The sequence below is a fragment of the Onychostruthus taczanowskii genome, unplaced genomic scaffold (assembly GCF_017590055.1).
Source record: "Onychostruthus taczanowskii isolate IOZ18803 unplaced genomic scaffold, ASM1759005v1 scaffold48, whole genome shotgun sequence".
Taxonomy (NCBI): Eukaryota; Metazoa; Chordata; class Aves; order Passeriformes; family Passeridae; genus Onychostruthus; species Onychostruthus taczanowskii.
This window is the reverse complement of record NW_024502347.1, coordinates 1736400-1751815: the sequence shown is the minus strand read 5'-3', so window position 1 is coordinate 1751815 and position 15416 is coordinate 1736400. Positions and strand designations below refer to the sequence as shown.

At 44.1% G+C, this 15416-nt stretch overlaps 1 protein-coding gene across 1 annotated transcript in view; it reads left to right on the top strand.

Moving 5' to 3' along the window:
• FOXO3 (forkhead box O3) overlaps positions 1-15416 on the top strand; it is an 88868-nt gene that overhangs the window by 409 nt on the left and 73043 nt on the right. Inside the window, exon 1 of the mRNA XM_041414922.1 lies at positions 1-245. This exon is cut by the window's left edge and continues 409 nt beyond it. Within this exon, the coding sequence (XP_041270856.1) occupies positions 1-245 (245 nt within the window). The remainder of the gene's footprint in view (positions 246-15416) is intronic.

The window sequence follows — 15416 nt, the reverse complement described above, 5'->3', positions numbered from 1 at the left end:
CGCCGGGGGGAGCGGCGGCGGCGGCAGGCGGCGGGGGGCTGAGCGGGGGCCCGGCGGCGGCGCCGAGGAAGTGCTCGTCGCGGCGCAACGCGTGGGGCAACCTCTCCTACGCCGACCTCATCACCCGCGCCATCGAGAGCTCCCCGGAGAAGCGACTCACTCTCTCCCAGATCTACGACTGGATGGTCCGCTGCGTGCCCTACTTCAAGGACAAGGGCGACAGCAACAGCTCGGCCGGCTGGAAGGTGAGGCGGGATCCCGGGGCCGCGGCGCTCCCGCCGCGGTGCCCCGACGGGCGGGCTGCCCGCAGAGGATGCGGCCGCGAGCGGGGTGCTGGCGGCTCGCCCCGACAGCAGCCCGCTGGTGCTGGTGGTGGTCGCCCTGTCGGCTTTGCTTGTTTTTTTTTTTTTTTTTTTTTTTTTTTAAGAGAGGGATTAAGGAAAGTTTTATGTCTTTCCTGTTGCTGTGTACAGGCGGTGAGGGCTATTGACTCTGGGGGCAGAGTACACGCTGGAGCGGAGTTGGCTTTTGTGATACACCAGCACATAAGTAGGGAGAGAGAGAAAGCAAAAGGAAAAAAAATATTTATAAGGTGTGTGGGTTTTGTTTTGCCTTTTTTTTTTTTAAAGTTATGGTAACACCAGAGGTAACTCATGCTGGAAACGCGTAGAATTGCTTTTATGTATGGTCAGTCTCAAAGCTCAAATACAGAACGACTTTATGATTTTTGTCAAGGAACCCCCAGGTTTTTGCCCACGTGTTCCTCAAAGGCAGTAGAGGGAAATTCGGGTTTTGACATTTCTTCATAAAGTTAATCAAAGCACGGAGTTACTGGCTGTTCAGCCCCTGGAATGCTTGGTTTGTGATTCCTGCGTTTCCAATGTATGAGAGCACCGTCTACTGATAGCCCAGCATTTTCTGTCCAGCACTGCGACAGTGAGCAGCTAAGAGTACTACCGTTTTAATAAGTCAGGAGGGAAAAAGAAAATTTGGTTTTGTGGCTTGTTTACTCAGCGCGTGCAAAAGCACGTTGCAGGCAGGCAGGGTTTGACCCTCAAGAAAGAGTCTTATAAGGCCTACCAGGAGCCAGAACTGCACGTAAAGCACATTTGAAGTGATTTCCAGGACTGCTTTTTTTTTTTTTTCTTCTCTTTTTCCTGTTCGTCTGTCAGCGTCTGTTGGATGCCAAAATGTCACGTACTTGCAGCTGTACAGAAATGCAGGTGCTGCTTGACGCCGACGCTGTTTGCAGAAGGAAATCCCGGCAAGGTTCAGTTGCTGCTGAGGGCCGATACTAGCGGCATCTGACACTGGGTTTTTGTATGGATGGCTGAAGGTGAATTTGCCAGCAAGTTCAATGCTTTTACAGAGAAATTAAATTTTCTCTTTGAATCTACCTAGGTTTGGACCAGGTGATAACTTCCAGTATACGAATTGGTCAGAAATACTGTACAGATGAAACATTTCTGGCAGTTTCTGTACTAGCAGCCCTGTCTTATATTTTGGTGCCCGAGTAGGACTTGCTGCTAGGAATTGAAGTGCGGCTGTATGATTTTTACCTTCCAAATGAAACACAGGAGAGGAAGCATTTAGTTGACAGACTTGTCTCAGACTGGGGAAAATACAAACACAAAGTTTATCTCTGGTGTAACTAGTTGAAGACAAGGCTTTTAAAACCACACATTCTTTTTACAGCTTTTGTGTCTGTATTAGGTGTTGAATTTTGATCTGACTTTACAAGTGTGACGCAGAGTGTGATAAAGGGTTACATCTTCCAATGACAGCCTGTGCCTTCATGAGTTGTTTGGTTTCACACAGAAGCAGTGGCTTTAGATGTCAGTTGTTATGACAAATCCAGCATTTTTATCTGGTACTTTGAATTTTCAGTAAATTCTCAGTATCTGATTCAAACGAAGATTTAGCTAACAATGGGGCTGACACTGTTTTGAATTTGGTGGCAAAACTCCTTTTCACTTTCGCAGAAGCAGAATCTGGGCCATAATGCGAAGTGCTTACATTGATTAGTATCCTTAATACTGTCACAGTTTTTCTGACAATTTATGCTGTTAATTTGATATTGATTCCTTTGCTGAGCAGCATTAAGTGGTACTTGGAGCTAATTAAAATGTTAAAAACTTGGATCCCTTGAGATTCTTCTGTTTTAATTTAGTTCAGAAGTTTCTCACAAGCCTTTAGGATGACCTTTCTTAGGAGATGCTGGCACACTGGTAGCAGCAAATTCTGCCTCTAATGATTGTGAGCGGTCTCTGAAGTTAGGGTAAGGCGTTCGGTCGCGCTAAAGGTGGGTGCTGTTGTGTGTGGGTGTAGGGGCATACTGGAAGGGGCAAAGGGGAGGTCAGGAGCTAATCATCTGCCAGGCATCTAAAACTGGAAAATGCAATTCCTTAGCAAGGCTAGGATTTCTTTTTCAAGTGCGTATATGTTCAGAAGAGGACTACTTCAGTTTCTTGGCTGGAGAGTAGCTTAGTTTGTGCAGAGGCAACACTCCTATACGGGGACTCCATCTTAGTTTCCTGATGTTAAAACACATTATATCTTAATTGTCATCTTTGTTTCCTTCACAGGTAATGAATACAACTCTTCAGGAATTAATGTCAGCTTTTCACATTAGACTTCTTCAGATTGCTAGTTACACCGAGACTTTAAATGAACAGAAGATACTTCTGTGTTAGAAGGCTTTCATCATAATTTAGGATATTTTTACACAGCTAAATTAATTGTGGAAGGCAGTAAACCCATTTAACAATATTCTGCTCTGCCAGTGAGTGAGAAAATTGTTATTTTAAACAAAGGGAAAAAGATACCTTGGTCTTATTACCTTATGTATTATTGTATATAATATATTAATACAGTTTCCAGTGAGATTGCTGAACACCATAATCCGTAAACATAGCCAGGATTATTCTCCTCAAACAATTATTTTAAGAGCTATAAATTAAAGTTACAACTATCACTTTTTTTTTTTTTTTTCCCCTGCCTAGAGCATTAAAGCAGAAGTGAATATTTCAGATGTGGTTAGGAAGGCATATATTACGTTTCCGGTAATTCGGATAAGGTTTGCCCAATACACCCCCCAACAATCTCCTTTGCTTCCCCCTCCCCCTGGCCCTGGTGGGACACTGGCTAACCTAATAGTGCCTGGAACTGACTAGGGCAGTAGTGTACGGTGCAGTGCTGCGGAGGTGCCACACTCCAGACACTCCTGTGTGCCATGGGCTGCCCCGGTTGGTACAATGCCATACACTTCCAAACCACTGGAGAGGGTTTCCATGCATGTTCCTGTGTCGGCTTCTGTCTTGAATACTTAGGAAAGGTTGGTATTATGTTCATCATCACCGGAGGGGGAACAGATCCAAGGGTGAGCTGGTTTCACCCTTGTGAAATTCACTGTGCCAGGCAGCTGTTCCAGGTACTTCCACAGAGCTCCTTGATGACTAGGTCTTTCCTCATTCAGGTATCTGTTACCCAATTGAAGTCCTGCAGTCACAAAACTACTGTGCTGACTTAAAAACCAAGTTTTATCTCGCAGGTATTTAAGGTGAAGCATTCACTTCCCTCAATAATCTTGAAATAGGAAACTGGAAAACCTTTTGATTCGTGTGCGTAGTAGAGATGCCCAGTTTCACTACAGCTTAAGTAATTCCATACCTCTTCCCACAATGTTATTTTGTAATTTCTTGCAGCACTATCTTGTGAAACAGTCTTTTCTACATGGAGAGTACACTAGGGGGACTATTTTCCTCTTTGTTAAGCGATATGGCAAGACTATGAATCTCGTCCTTTATACAGAGATACCAGCAAATCCCAAATTCAAATGTAGCTGATTTGCTTTGAATTGTTTTTCATATCAGAAGCCTATTCTGTTTTCCACCTGTTTTATTAATCTTCCCCATAGAAAATAAACACTAGCTGCTGGGGTATGTACTGTGAAGGGGACGTTTTTATAAACTTTGTACATTTCTTATCATGTTTCATTGGCCAGTATGTACCAAAGGGCCGCAGTCCCTTCAGTGTAGCATGAGTCTCTTCTCTAATTACTGAGACTTGAAAAGGCTTGAGAAATTTGCCAGGGATGTAGACAGATTTCTAAATCTGTTAGCCAGATGCTGATAACACAAGATGTGTCGGACTCTTTTTATCATCTTCTTGCAAAGATGTGAGGAGGAAGTAACACTACTCTCTTTCTTCTTACTTCTCCTTCCTGGGATTGACACACAATGTCTTTATCAGGAGTGGCAACGTAAAACTGGAGTCTGTGTCAGTTTCTTTTTTTCCTCTATTGACCTATAGTCTTCTTTTTATTTCTTTAAGGTTCTGTTTCCTAATTAACTCCTAGCAGGAATATTTTTTTCAGCCTTCTATTATATTTTTTAAAATACATTTTTGTGTTGCCTTATTCATCTCTACAGAAGGGTTCAAGTTACAAGCTGCAGCCTGATTATTTTAAGTTTTGACCTACCAAGGAGAGCACGGATTTAAGCATGTGAATGGATCCTTGGGACTTCACTGGGATTACTTGTGTGCTTAAACTTGCTGCTTAAGCATCTTACCTGATCAAAGCCTTACTATGTTGTGCTTTAACAAAATACTCAGAAACATTTGTAAGTGACTTTTGTGCTGAGCAGTGTAAAGAGATGTGTGGTTCCAGTGGTTGAAACCACTAGATAACAAATGTCTTGCATCAAAGAGGAGTATACTGCAGTAGCACAATAACAAATGACTTTTTAAACTTTCCAGTAGAAACCATATGTAGATATTAGCACATATTGTTATTTCATATCTGTAGTGTACATCAGAGATCTCACTTTTCCCCAGCTCATGCAGGCAGGTGACAGCTGTTAGAGCAGTCAGAGTAAGTATCTCTCTCAGAATCACTCACATTGTTCAGTCCACAGTGTGACAGTGAGGAGCACCTCTGCTGAAGGACTTGTTAAATGCAGACATAAACACATCACCTTGGTGAATGTCTTCAGCTGGTAAGAATCACAGGCTCTGCTAAACTCAACTTTTGATGTGGATGGAAAACTTCCAATCAGTGATGATGTGGTATTGCTGGATAGTTATCACTGCCAGGTAGACCTGCATGATAAAAGCTGGAATCAATGTCCCTCCATTGTTCAGAGACAGAAGGTTACCTAAACAGTCATGCAGCTATTGACATTGTCTATAATAGATTAATTAGTGTCAATATTTGTACATATTTAAAATTTGAGCATATTTAAAATAGGAAGCTTGAGAGTCAGAGGTTGGCTTCTCTTACCTGTGTGTTTGAAAGTACACAGTTAATGCCAGTAAAAATTAAATCACCTTAGTGGCAGCTATATCTGATGTATTGTACTGGCTTGAACAAACACTGTTTGAGACTATGAGGCTGGGGAGGAGAAATGTCCTGGCACTCCTGCCCTGGGACATCTTGCCTCTGCTTGGTGTTGTCCTGGTGAAGCGAGCGGTGTCTTACTCTCGAGGCCATTTTGTATTCGGGTCATTTTGGTGGTGCTACACTACTTTGCTGTAATCCTGGGAGATTAGGGGAGGCTGGGCACGTGCTGGTGCATTTAGAAAGGCGAGTGATTAGGGTTAGCTGTGTGGTTTTGTAAAAGCTCTTTGTGCTGATGCGGACAAAGTGGCAGCCCGGAGTGGAAGGTAGGCAGTTCTGGGGCAGCCCCCCTGCACCCTCCTGCAGCGGCTGGGTGGGTTTCAGCCAGCTCGCCTGGGATGGACGGGATGAGCAAGTGTGAAACCACCCCAGAAAACTACAGTGGGTGTGCTGGCTTCAAAGCGAGCCGAGGGGATTGCCTTGGAGATAGGGAAAACTGAGGATAAGCAGCCAAAGCATTTCTCTAGGTGGCAGCCTCCTAAAGGTGCCCTGCTAGATTTTGGCAGCCAGCTATTTTGCGTGGAAGTATGGAAAATCTTTTGTGAGGATTGTTTCTTATTTGCAATGCAATTAAAGTCAGTCTTGGTGTAGTGGCGAATTGCCAAACGAGAAACTGAAAGTGTTTCCTAATGCAAGTTGCTACTTAGACTAAAGTCTCTGCATGTTCTTGTTTCTCTCTCACTTTTTAAGAAAGCCGTACCACTTTGTCTGTCACAGAAAATGTGCCCGAGGGCAGCATTACAAAATGGCAATATTAGTTTGCATTAGAGGCAAGGGGCCCTCCTCGTTTGGGGGTACTCTGTCTGGAGAAGGGGAAGCTCTGAACATCCATTCGTTCCCCTTGCCATGGAAAACTGCTGTTCTCAAATTGGCTCTGGAAAGGGGCACAGCTTGGCCAGGCCCTGGAACAGAAGGTGCGTCCAGGTCCTGCACACAGCGACGATCCCGGTAAAGGCCTGGCCGATAGCAGCACTCAGGGAGCTGCAGGGGTTTTTTGGATGTGGCTTTTCTTGGGACTGACAATATGTGCGTAGCGCAGTGGTTCAGGAGCAAAATGAAGTGTTCGAGTAATGTGCATAGTCATGCAGTTTTCTGTACTGCTGGCTCAGCACACCATGAGTTAAGTGAAGATTATGCTTAACCTTTTATTTGCTCTTCTTTTTGTGCTCTACAAACTTAGGCTGTTCTGTTACAATTTCCTGAGCATTGCCACACACCAAGCTTGGAAAATGAGGTGCATTTAGCCAATTTATGGCCTGACATATGTTAATTAACATTAATTACCTGCTTGAATAGTCCATTTAGCACTTATTATTAAAAAGTGGCTTGTCTACAGAAGGGGATTTTCCTTCAGAGTGAGATGTTTTGTTCTAACTTGCTTCAGATGAAGTCAGGTTGGGGTATCCTGTGCTTCTCTGCATGGCTGTACCAGCTTCCTGATGTTCTAGTTGTGCGTGTGGGATACAGCTGTACCACTGATAGGCACCAACTCCTTACCCGTGTGTATTTGGCATTTATTTGACAACAGCTTAGCCTCCCTTGCAAACTAGCATGTTTTCAAGCATTTTCTGCTAGTGGTGGGTACAGCTCTTGCTCGTCTGCTTGAGGCAGCAGAGAAGAAGCCGTGCTTCTCAGCCTGCTGGGAACTGCAGGGGTATCTGGAGTCCTGTGGTGATGTGATCTCAGCCCCTTTGGGGTGAAGGAGTAGGAAAAGGTCACATGTGCAAGGCTGGAGAGGGGATGTAGGAGTTGCTGGGGCACACCATGGTGCCTTGCAGGGAGATCATCTTCTGCTCTGTGTGGAGGAGGATGATGGACCTTAGGGCTCCTGCAGCCATTGAGAACAGGTCCCTGCTGGAGCGGGGTGTGATCTCCAACAACAGCAGGAGTCTTGCTGTATTCTTCAACTACATTATCCGAGTTATCTCCTGGGCAGTGTGTTGGGTAAGGGTTGTCACAGGTGATTGGTCTAGAACCTGTGAGGGGATTAAGAGCCAGAGAGGACTTGTTCGATTTCCAAATATCAATATTAAAAAAAAAAATAAATTCTGTGCCTCAATTCCCCGTATCCCAGTTTCTCATTCCTGTCTTGGGAGACTCCAGGGATGTTACATCCTACTTCACCTTCTCCATCCTTCCCACTTGTAACACCATTGGGAGGGTTGCATATTGCACTTCCGTGAGAGGTGGAGGGCTGGCTTGTAGCTGGCAGTTTGGGTTGGGGATACAGCGAAGAGATGATTAGTCTACAGGACTGGTGAAAAGCAATGCCAGCACAGTGTGAGGAGTTGGGAACAAGTGAGTGATTGCATCAGTGCTCTGCCTCATCCCTGGTGTGAGATAGCAAGGGAGCTATCTTCCAGTAGGGCTGAAGAAGAGCATTGCATTTTGCCAGAGTGGTTTCTCCTGCTGGTGTGCTTGGCTGTGAGGTTCAGGAGGAGCCCCTCTTGTCCTGCAAAGCCAGAGTCCCTTTCTTTGGGCCACCCACCTTGCACATTTGCTCAAAGACTGATATGATTTTGCAGGGAATTTGAGGGATTTTGGGAGTTAGTAGCATTGATGTGTGTTAATAACTGTGTGTGTGTCCTACCTGGACTTTGCTTACTGGGGCAATTTTCTTTATCTGTATGCTGGTACCTATTAAAAATAAAGGCTATTTAAATACTTTTTCAAATACCTTCTTAAGATTTCACAGACAGAGAAATACCCTTCTGTGGATTTGTACTAGTAAAGAAATGCCTTGTGAAAATTAGCTCTTGCAACAGATTTGTGCTAACAAATTAAATGGATTGCTTGCTCTATCACAACATGCTACATACTTTAGAGCTGAATTGTGGAATGCTGGGTTTCACATGAAAATGTTTATTTGGCAGGGTATTATTTTGCTTTTCTTTATTATTTTTCCCCTGATGGTGAAGTTTCCACTCACTGCATGTAAAGAGAGGTGTGAGGATGGTGCATGCTGGTACAGAAGGGTAGAGGCAGCCCACGGACCACTGTTGGAGGAACTGGTGCAGGAAGGACCACTGGAAGAGAGGATGATGCCGCGTGGCGCTGACATCTTGTTGTCAGGGCCCTTGCAGCGTGTGCCTCCAGTTTTGGGGGTCGGGAGGCTGTGGGTGCAGGGCTCTGCCTGTGCAGCCTGGGGCTGCTGTGCACCTGCGTGCTGCCCGTGGTCAGGTGCATTTCCATGGGGTGAGTCACTGGATCACGCCACTCCTGTGTCCCTTCACCCACTGCCCGTGCCGAGGTGAAGGGTGGGTCCGTGCTGACGTCTCCACGCCAAAACCCAGTTGAGAGCTCTGGAATGAGGGCAGGAGGGAGGAGTGCTGCCAAAGAAGCCATTTTTCTCCTTTGACACCTACCTTTCAGGCTGCCTTCACACTCTGTGTTGTGCTGTGGGTCTGCCTGGGTGCTCCTCATAACCCAGTCCTCAGCCCTGCAGTGCCTTCAGGCCACCTGACTCCCCATCCCTGGCCTTCCAGTTCTTTGTCTCTCTCTAGGGAGCAGCGGAGGCCATGGCACTCCCGGGATTGTGATCAGTGGGTGGGACTCAGTGCTAGGAAAGAGTTTTCAGCAGGTTTGCTGGCTCCTGAGCCACGTGAGCAGAAAAGGGCAGATCTGGGCTGCTTGCCAGGACTTGAACGGGGAGGTAACATCTGCTTATCCCAGTCCTAGAGGAGTGGGAGACCACAGATAAGTCGGACGACTGCTGTGGGAGGATAGATGGAGGAACACCCAAAAATATCAGGATGTGTCTGCTGGGGCTTTGCTCTGCGTCCTGGCTGTTGCGACTGCTCAGTGGGGAGTGGGAATGAAGAAGAGTTTTCATGGATTTAGGTTTATGGCAGTGCAACTTTCATGGGTAGATGAAGTAAAGAGGGCAGGTCTGAGTCTCATCCCTGCTAAAGGCCGTGTCAAGGCAGGAGCACCCATTTGCATTAGTGCTAGACAGACTCAAGCCAGCAGTGCCAAAATCCTGGTTGCAGCTGAGCCTGAGCCCTTGTGAGGACTGAGTATGACCAGGGAGCATTAGTAACAGTGTCATACTTAAGTAAACAAAGCTTTGTTTAAGAATGCATTAATTACCAAGTAATATCTAATACAAGCTGCTTTCCTAGTCTAGACAGTCAGCACCTCTGACTCTGGAGACCATTTGCCCTTATAACGTAGTGTTTTCTCATGCTGTATCATGTTGGTTTCTATGCTTTTTCCAAAATAGGATGGAGAAGAATAAATGTATTATTCTAAAGAAATAATTTTAGGACATAGGCCAAACTCCAGGGCCATATTTGTTTTGTCTAGAACGTGCACTGAATTGTCTTGATATGTACTCACATAGCAGTGCATTTAAATCCTGCTGTATCTGGGGTTTTTTCTCTCCGCACTATCTCTTCAAACACCTATTGCAGCTCTCCAAAGACACACTGTGACCAAGGTTAACCCCACTTTCTTACTTGAAATTTGCAGTGTAAACATACCTTTAAATGTGAGACTTAATCCAGATCAAAAGTTTCCGACTTTATGTGAACCCCAATCTTGTGTAAATATATTTGCTAATACTTCATGGAGGATTTACCAGTTTCACGTATTAAGTTCTAGATATGCTTTAGTAAATAAAATTTGGCATCTGACAAGTGAGAACAGTGCTCAAGGAAGAATGTCTTATTGTGAGTGTTTCACAGGCTCTCACATTATCACCACTTTTGCTGACTGGTTTTGTGCAGAGAGCAGTGCTGTGGTTTCCTGAAAGCCTATAACTTACTGTTTGTTCTGCACAACTGTTCTGGACCTTGACTAATTTTCAGAGAATGTTTTTTTTTTCAAGAATTTGTACAAGAAGGTGACGCCAGTTCAAGTCGTGTCCTGAGATGCTTGTAAGCTGAGACATGTGGAACTGCTGTCTCTGTTTTTGTGCAACGTGATCTATTGTGCCTGAGAGTTTCAGTGTATGGGGGAACTCAAAACCGTTTGTGTGAGACGTCAGGTTTCAGAGTGAATGGTGCTTCTTTAAGTATGCATCAAGACCTACAATGGGAGGCTGCTGACCCTTCTGTGCCTTTGCAGGACAAGAACATTGGCACTGATAATGATGCTGCCGCTGAGGAGCTGTAAAAACTCCGAAGCATTTTTTTAATTTGAAGCCTCAGCCCAGTATAAGTGGGCTACATCTAAAATCTTCGATTTGCAAATGGAAGTCATGTCAGTGCTCTGCGTGAATTGGGCCAGAGGTTTCCAGCCTAGTTTGTGCAGCAGCCAAAAGCTCCGACCTCGTATTATGTTCATCATGATGTTGACAGTGTGATTTTCACTTCCCATGGCATGTTGAGATTTATTTCTTACCCCAGTGCTCTTGCATCCTGATTCATGCACGGCAAAAATACTTCTCATTAAAATGTGCTAGAAGGTTTGCATGCTTGGGGTAGGAGAGAAATCTTTTATGAGGAACTGTACTATGTAAAGCTATGGGGAAGGGTGCTCTAGTGCTTAGGAAGGTATTTGAAAATCAATAGTGAGGCCATTTTCCATACAAAGAAGAGGGGAAGTGAGTAGTCCATAAGGTAGTGGCATACGGGACTGGGAGGAGGAAGGATTCTGTGAGCTAGCAGTAGGGTGTAAATCAACCTGATGTATGTTCGCAGACACCTGATGTCTACTGGGCCTAGTGGGGTAGCTCAAAGCAGGTGGGAGAAGCATATTGTTTACCTAATTAGAAACATAAATAAAATCTTTCCAACATTCTTCTAAATTAAAATGCATTTGAAGCATATGTCAGACTTCTCACATCCAGGAAAGATCTCTTAAAACCCCGCCGTTCCTCATGGAGGCTGTTTCTAGGCCAGTTTCTCCCGGGCTCTGCCAGGTAACAAGTGCTCTTGGTTGGAAGGTGGAGTGGGATGTGCATTGGAGGATGCTGGGGTTCTTCCCTGAGTGCACCTGTACTCCTTTTTAATCAGAGGGAAAAGGCCTATTGTTTGAGATGATAGACCAGGAAATTGGAATAACAAAAGAAAATTATCATTGTTGAAATAATTGAAGACAGGATTTTACCTTTGTATTTATTGAGGAGTCGGTGATGGTGGGAAGCAGGGCCTGGGCTGCAGTACAGTCAGAGCAGCTTCATCTCTCCAGTGTATTTTAGACACCAAGGAGACAAAGATGATGCTAATTGCAAGAGAAACTACTTAACTGCTTTGTATTATGTGTGAAATGAAGGGGGAATAACGCCAATTGAATGACCTATTTTGACTTTCTCAGTATAATATGTTTAATGTTTTAGACTTTTTCTGGACAGTGAATTATAATTTTATCAAATCCTCCTGGAAATTAATATGTTGCTGGGCAAAATTATTTTATCCTCACAGTTTTAACTGCAAAGTTACATCTTGCTATTTAACTTGGTGGCAGGAGTTTTCTCTTCCAGCTGGAAAGGGCTTTTGCCATGCAACACAGCAACAGTAGTACTTTTTGTTTTATACAAAATAGGGACCTGTCAGGAGGAATATAAAATAGGGCACTGAAGTAGTCTAATTTAGAAGGAGAAAGGGCATAAATCTCCACCTCTCTCTGATGACAGAAGGCCAAAGTACAGCAGAAATGTTTCCCTGCTTGTAAAATGCCAGATGCCAAATGTAAAATACCAGAGAGGTTGTGCTGTTAAAGGCACAGCTGTATCTAGCCTCCTTATTAGTTTTTCAGCCTTATTTTCAGTATGTAAGGGGGTTCTCAGACAACGAAGCAGCTCTGTTAGGGTCTTCTCAGCTTATTGTGCAGTTCCAGAAATTATTTGCTGTTTTGGACCAGTGTCAGGCAGAATAATACTGAATAAGTCCCAGATGAATGTGGGTGGTGAAAGGAGAAAAATAATTTCAAATAAAGAGGGGCATTATCAGCTGAGCAGCCAGTGTTGATCCTATGGTGCTGAAAAATGAAAGCAGGAAAAAGGCACTTTTTTATGAAGAAATTTTAGCTGAAAAGTCTGTTCTGACTGGAGTTTGGTATTCTTCTTAAAACTTGCAGCAAATTAGCATTGGTATAGCAGTGCTGTGAAGCACTGAGAGGGAGAACAGAAGTAGGAACTCCAAAAGTAGAAGCCTCCAAAACTTGAGAGAGTCTTCAGATTCCCTGTCCATTTTGGACAACATGACCTGTAGTGTCACTTGCATCTGCTGGATCCAAGAGTATAAATAGTGAAAAGAACACTGATTTGGCCAGGATGAAATGTTCATTTTGGGTTTTTCCAACAGCTGTGTCAGGACTTAACCCTGGCAAAAGCTTCTCACATGTCATTTCTATTCAGGCTTGTACTAAGCATGTCGAATGACAATGTTCTCTAATTGAAAGTAAGAAAAGAGGAAAAAAGTAGTAAATTGGGAAATAGTGTGTATTTGGTATCTTCTCAGCCTGAAGGAAAAACACTGCTTGAATTGCATGATAGCAGTTTTTTGAGAAATTAAGTATGGATTTCCTTCAATTGTAGTTGAATCATGACATCTTACTAAATTTATCCAGCTTTGAGTGCCTGCTTTCTGGTTTTACATTTTTTTTGGTTGTGTTTGGTTAAAAAAAACCAAAAAAAACAAAAAAGCTTTTCATTGCTACAGAGGTGGTATTTTCCTTATTTTTTACAAGAAATTGTATCAGGTATCAGACTACAAAGTCTTCTAGGTGATTACAGACTTGTGGGGATCAGCAGCTTTCTCCCTAGAAGTGAGTGGGTTTGAGCAATGCCTGTGATGGGTTCTCCCTATTTTCTAGGAGCTGCCAGGGAGATTTTGCATGGTTTGACCACAAACTGTAGATCACTGGAGTATCTCTGTGGATAGTTCTCACTGTTTGGTAAAGGGCCAAGCACAAGTACCATATAAGAGCATTCTTATTTACCCAAAAATCTACACGGAAAAAAAAGTATCAATATAAAAGTCAAGTGCTTGGGAAGTACAAAATGTCAGAAATAAAGTTGCCTCTAATACTTGAAATGACTTCTCATGCCAGCTATGACTCTGTTATTAGTAAGGAGCTCACAGGCTCTATCCACCCCCGCTCTCCTTGGTGGGCTGGATCCTTCAAGGGGTGCTCAGGGTTTCAGCTCATCCCCTGTGCTCCCTGTGTGGGCCCTGTGCCATAGCTGTTGCACTTGGCTCAGAGTAAAGAAATACGCCCTTCCGGGTGTACTTGTCTGTGTCTTTTGTCTCCTCAGTATCCAGAGGCTTCCCTTCCCTGACGAGCACTGTCCCAGCACCAGATGTTCTCCCGTCCCCAAGCTCCTTGCTATGTTCTCTCATCCCAGTCTCTTTTTCTGTGATTCCGTCTTGCTCCATGCATCCCTCCTTCCTTTTCCTGTGACCTTCCCCACCTCTGCCCACCACCACTGGTTTTCATATATGTTCTGCTTGACCAGCTTGTCTGGATTTTTTGTCCAGCTCCCCATTCCCCCTGCCTCAGGACTGTGTATTTCCTGTGTCTTGCTTGCCTATCCTGGACCACTTATCCTGTTTCTAATTCCAGTTTCAGTTCAGGTTTGCAAAGTTATTAGTGCTGAGGAACAAACAGGGTTTTATGTGGGAAGTGTTGGACAATACAAGGTGTAGGTGGGGCTCACAGCACCACCTATAATTTAGAACACTGTTTATATTTTTAACTGATCCACCCTTAGGTAAGCAGTCCTGGTGCTGTCAGTGTGCAAATCCTTACCCATTGGGATAATCCTGTTCCTTCTGCCGATACTGGGTACTGAGTGGTTGCTCATTTGTGTAAGAGATGGAGGGTCCTGTCCCAGAGAGACTTGGATGTCTTAGTTCTCTCTGGCCTGACCAAGACACCAAACAGCATCTGAGATTCTACAGTTCACAGGGCTACTGAGCTGTCTCTAAAGTATTTAATGGTTTAGGTAGTAATCACTCTTATTTCCATGGTGAGGGGCTGTTCCTTTTTCCTTCCATATTTGTGAAAAGAGAGGAGACATTCAAGTTCCTCACTGAAAAAATAGAAGCCTTGAAAGTGTACAGTCCATAGTCCATAATTCTGTGTCCTCCAGTAAGGACCCTCTGACTTGATGAATAGAAACAGACTTGAAAATACAATGATATAGCTGACCTTTTCTAATATCGCTTCATGGCTTCTTGTACCTTCTGCCTCTGATGCTGACTTCATGCCTGGTCTTTAATGGTTCTGGAAAAATGCCTTCACATCTAGGGAAGCTGATGACAGTGGTTTTGTTATCAGAATTAGATTGAGAAACTCATACTGAAATGTGGTGCTAGCTAGTCCAAGTCATTTATTGGTGTGAATAACCCTGTATTGACCTGTTAAAGAGCTTGGGCATGGAGTGTGTCATCCATGAGTCTCTTGTTCCTTCATGATAAAAGTTCGAAACTTTAATCAGGTTAACAGGGTGTCCTGTCCTCTTTCCATTGCAATAAAGTGTACGCAAGCACACGTTGCAACAAACAGTGCAAAGGCAAATCTAGCACGCCCTGCTTTTTCCCCTGCAGTTTGTTCTCTGCCACTGCTCCCTGAGCTACTCTGGCAGGGTGGTTGGCTGAGGGATTTACTTGTGGTGGCTGATGCCTTTCAGGTGCAGTGCTTCAGTTTCCCAGGCTATTGATAATAGCTGTTTAGACACAGCTCTCTGGGTCACGACGTATGGGGATTTTCTGATGGTTGTGGTGACCTTGGGGGGAGAATTAGAGTGGATGTAATGTTCCCAAGAATTGGAGATGCCTGTGCCATTGCACTGGTGCACATTGCTGAATCAATTACTAGCATTGGTAGGATTTTGCTTTAGGGGAACCTCACAGCTGTATCACAGTCTTATTAGTAGCATATTGTTAATTTGTTTTAATGCAGAGCCAGATATTTGCAGGGAGAAGGAACCTCAGTAGGTGGTTTATGTGGAGTATTTTCACTATATGCAGCACTGATGCAGTGTATACCCCAGCATTCTTTTTCACATTAGCTTTTGGGAAATTTTTATTTGCTCCTGTGTGGAAATAATTTTTTCCAGTATAAGACTGTC